The sequence below is a fragment of the Castanea sativa genome, chromosome 3 (assembly GCF_040712315.1).
Source record: "Castanea sativa cultivar Marrone di Chiusa Pesio chromosome 3, ASM4071231v1".
Taxonomy (NCBI): domain Eukaryota; kingdom Viridiplantae; phylum Streptophyta; class Magnoliopsida; order Fagales; family Fagaceae; genus Castanea; species Castanea sativa.
The window spans coordinates 44,820,917-44,825,355 of NC_134015.1; the positions used below are offsets into that span (position 1 = coordinate 44,820,917).

At 34.0% G+C, this 4,439-nt stretch overlaps 1 protein-coding gene across 1 annotated transcript; it reads right to left on the minus strand.

Annotated features, from left to right (window-relative positions):
- Positions 1–834: 834 nt before the first annotated feature.
- On the minus strand, positions 835–2,541 carry LOC142629706 (cytochrome P450 71B34-like). Its single transcript, XM_075803748.1, has 2 exons — positions 1,560–2,541; positions 835–1,449 (listed from the first exon to the last, which is right to left on the minus strand). The coding sequence occupies exons 1-2, from the start codon at positions 2,463–2,465 to the stop codon at positions 835–837; spliced, it is 1,521 nt and encodes a 506-aa protein (XP_075659863.1). The 5' UTR covers positions 2,466–2,541.
- Positions 2,542–4,439: the final 1,898 nt, after the last annotated feature.

The following is a 4,439-nucleotide window of genomic DNA, read 5'->3' on the forward strand; positions in this document are numbered from 1 at the left end:
TATTGTTAATCAGTACATATGCCAAAACAATTTTGTTAGTTTTTTTTTTTATATTTTTAAATTACTAGTTTATAAGTTTATTATTACACACCTCATTAAAAAAAATGAATACTTCACATGTAAAAGTTAAAAAAACAACACGCCGCACATAGTTCAATAAGAGGTAGAAAGGTGCATAAGAAAAAAAAAATCTTTGTAATATGATTTAGTGGGACGCGTCATTGATTTTGATGTTGGAGTTGAAAGATTCCCTCTACACACCTTTCATTGCCACCATACATGATCAAAGATTTGAACATTAAAGTCGATTTAAATTTATAATATAATTTGTAATATGATCAAAGTGTGGCTTTCTTCCTCTCTTTTTTTCTCCATACAGATTGGAGTCCAAAGAAAATTTGCTCGCCTAGCCTCTACTCCGTTGTCCAAAACAATTGATTGAATGAAATAATTATGCCTATCCTTCATAATACTTAATAGAAACTATCAGTATCAAAAATACTTTATACTCTACTAATTGTGATATGTCATGTGTTTTTTTTATATTTTAAATTTTAGTTATTTTATAAGTAAAATAAAATGAATATATCATAACAAAATGGAATAGAAATAGTGGTTTTTTATTCCATAACACCACCACAGGTAATGACGATAAACACAAATTATCTTTCAATTCCTACCATTTATTTATAAGAAAGGATAAATGACCCACAATTGCAAAAGCCAAAACATGCATGCTAATTGGCCACCATTTAGCATGTCATTATATTTGGAATGGAGTGAGATGGGGAAGAGAAGAAAGGGCGGTGAAGAGTGCTGACGTATACTAATATCTTAAAACAATTTGATTGGCACAAGGTTCAAAGATGTTTTCTTACTGGTAGTGAGGCTAGGACCAGCTCCCTCTTCCATGTTGATATCTTCCTCTTTCATCCCATCAGGTAATTTCCAATTGAAACAATATAAAAGATTTGCAAGTGCTAGCTCAATCGTTGTTGTTGCCATATATATCCCAGGACAACCTCTTCGACCAGATCCAAAAGTCAATAACTCAAAATTTTGACCTTTATAATCAATGGAGTTATCCATGAACCTTTCTGGGATGAATTCTTCTGGGTTCTCCCAGTATTTAGGATCTCGTCCTATTGCCCAAGCATTAACTTGTACTAACATTTTTGGGTAAATGTCGTAACCATTGATCTTAAAGTGTGACATGGTTTCTCTTGGGAGAAGTAGAGTCGCTGGAGGATGCAATCTAAAAGTTTCTTTAACTATCATCTTTAGATAATGAAGGTGGTCAGTGTCGCTTTCAGTGACTTTCCCTTTATTTCCAATGAAACTTCTAACTTCATCTTGTGCTTTTTTCATCAATCCAGGGTTCTTAGCAAGCTCTGCCATCGCCCATATCAAGGTAATTGCACCAGTGTCAATTCCACCTAAAAATATATTCTGATAAACAAATATAGTAACAGGTAAGTAGATGAACATGGGCTAATTTGATAAGGTAAGTAAAGTAAAAAAAAAAAAACCATGGAATTAGTAAAAGATTGGCAGCTTACCAAGAGGACTGCCTTAATGTTTTGTTTTGTGAACCGAGCAGTATCGCCAGACTCAGCTTGCTCCCTTTCAATTCTCAGTAGCACATCGATAATGTCTTCATGCTCTGGTTTTGTCCTCTCAGGATCAAGATGGAGATCAATGACCTGTTGGAATAAAGTATCCAACTCATGAAAAACCCTTTCAAGCCTTTTAAATCTACCTGATAACTTGTCTATAATCCATCCCACGAAGGGAAAGAATTTAGATGCATCGTAGCTTCCTATCATGGACCCTACATCATGAACCACAGCTTGAAACCTTTCATTGTCTAAACCACTCCCGCGGAAACTCTTACCAAAACCAATCCTAAAAGTTATACTTGCAATGAAGGCAAACAGCTTCTCAGAAAGATCAATAGGGGTTGCAGAAGATGCATAGTGAGATATAGAATCAACAAGCAAAGCAACTTCTTCTTCCCTAATGAACCGATAGGACTGCACCTTCTTCACGCTAAAAAGCTCAAGAACACATATTTTCCTTATCTCTCTCCAGTAATCACCATAAGGTGAAAGGGCCACGTCCCTATAATTGTAGGAAAAAACTTTAGAGCAAGCTGTGGGAGGCCGACTACAACAGGCAAGATCATGAACTTTTAAGACTTCTCTTGCAGCATCAGCAAAAGATATTATGACAGTTCTTATGCCACTGAGTTGAAGGAGCATCACAGAGCCATATTTCTTGGAGAGTTGCCACATAGATTGGTGAGGTAACACACCAAGTTGGTGTAAGTTACCTATAATAGGGAGCTTAGGAGGGCTTGGTGGAAGGTTCTTTGAACTCCGCTCATCTATCTTTTTTTTCATGAGCAACAGAAGAGGGAAAACAAGTAGAAGAGGAAGCCATAAAGGTATGGTATCAAGAGCCATTGAAGCTATATCTCTTATGTCAAGTTAGTAAGTATCCTCTAAAATTGTTCACCTATAAATAGCCTGAGATACTAGAATGAGCAAAAAAATATCTGTATCTAAGTTTTTTGTCGCCATTAGGCGGTATGATATACTTAAAAAAGAAAAATAGTGCTTCACACTATTTTTTTCACTCTGGTATATACTACATTCACATTTGCATGCGCCATGTACACATTTATTTTTCAATTTTTACACTTTTGTATGTACTACGTTCACATTTGCATTAGTGTAATATATATATATATATATATATATATATATATATATATATATATATATATATATATATATATATTTGATATCTCCATTTAAAATGGAGAAATAGAATGGTGGGTATAGATGATATATATATACAAATTGAATGTGATCTAATCAATGCCCATTCCGGTGGCTATACTAAGTTCTCAAATTATTTGGTCAATGTTCTTGTCTAGTCGGATAAAATTGCATACGTATGTTTCTAATCCCTGTGAAAGCTTGGCAAATATCCATCATTATTGTCGGATAATATCCCTGTAAAAAGAGTAAATTGCTATACTCCTTCTAACATACCAACTATGCTTTTAAAATTCCACTCTTATCATCTTTTTTTCCGGAATGTAGAGTGAGCAAAGAAGACCAGTAAGTGAATTTTAAGCTAAAAGTTAATTCTAGAGTCTAAAAACCGACCTCAAAAAAAAAAAATTATACTTATCAATCACTTTCGCAGGCATGTTACTAGTCCCATTTCCCATGGCTCATACTTGTCCACGTGTATATATATATATATATATCGCAGGCATGTTACTAGTCCCATTTCCCATGGCTCATACTTGTCTGCGTGTGTATATATATATATATATATATACACATATTTGGCAAAGTTTGGCGATAACAATTACCACGTCAAATATGTAAATAACTGCAATCATTAATATAACAAGGCACACAATATATTCTCGAAATCGAGGCTCTTTGACAATAATTTAACCATGTTTCATATTGTTTTAGATAATGACATTGGAGTGTACAATTCTATCATGTCTTCGTTCCAAAGGATGAGCTAGGCCAAACTCTTGTAAAGTGTTCGGCTGTTATCCCCATTCCTCAAATGAAAATTATTCTAAACATTTCTGTTGAAAACATTAGGAGGTGCTGCCAATTAAATTATAAGGTTCTTGACTTTCTCGAACGAATATTATCAAATTAAAAATCCAAAACTAACCACAATAATTCAATTGTATATGAAAAAAAAAATCTTCAAGAAAATAAAAATCTAAAATCTCAAGTGCACAAAAACAAAATCACAAAAAAAAAAAAATCTTATTCCAAAGAGCTTGATCTTGTTTCAAGTGCATTCATCTGAGTTAAGTCTATGTTTGAAATCGGTTGGACTAAAACAAATTGCAAAACCTACAAACTTTATCGAGTTTTTAACAAATTGGGTGACCATGTATGGCTCGTTTATTTTTTTCATTGTTGACACTAGAAAAAATGCCCAATGCGCATATCTCAAGTATCAACCTCCTACATGTGAGGAGCTTCTTGGCAACGTGTAATCCAAGTGTGTGCTTTGTGTCCTACACTAGGGTGATGTGGGTGCGAGTCTATTCTTTGTCTTTCCTTTTTAGAATCACCACTAATCATTGGTTTCTAGGGTGCGATTGGTCACCTATATGTCTAATCCCTTTATAACTATTTAACTAAGGATTTCCCTAAAGGTTCCTAAGCTAAAGGGTAAAGCAAATGTCTTGAATAAAAGACATGAACTCGAAAATTCTATTACGTTTAGAAAAACTATTAGGCACCCTACAATGCCTATTCTAAGATAGTACATTGTTTTGATTTAATCATAATTTCTATCATTTGAAATGTGACTCATTTATTCGACATTTGGATTCAAGGAAACATGTGAGGATGCATGTACATGTGAGCATGTGAAAATGTTTGTGC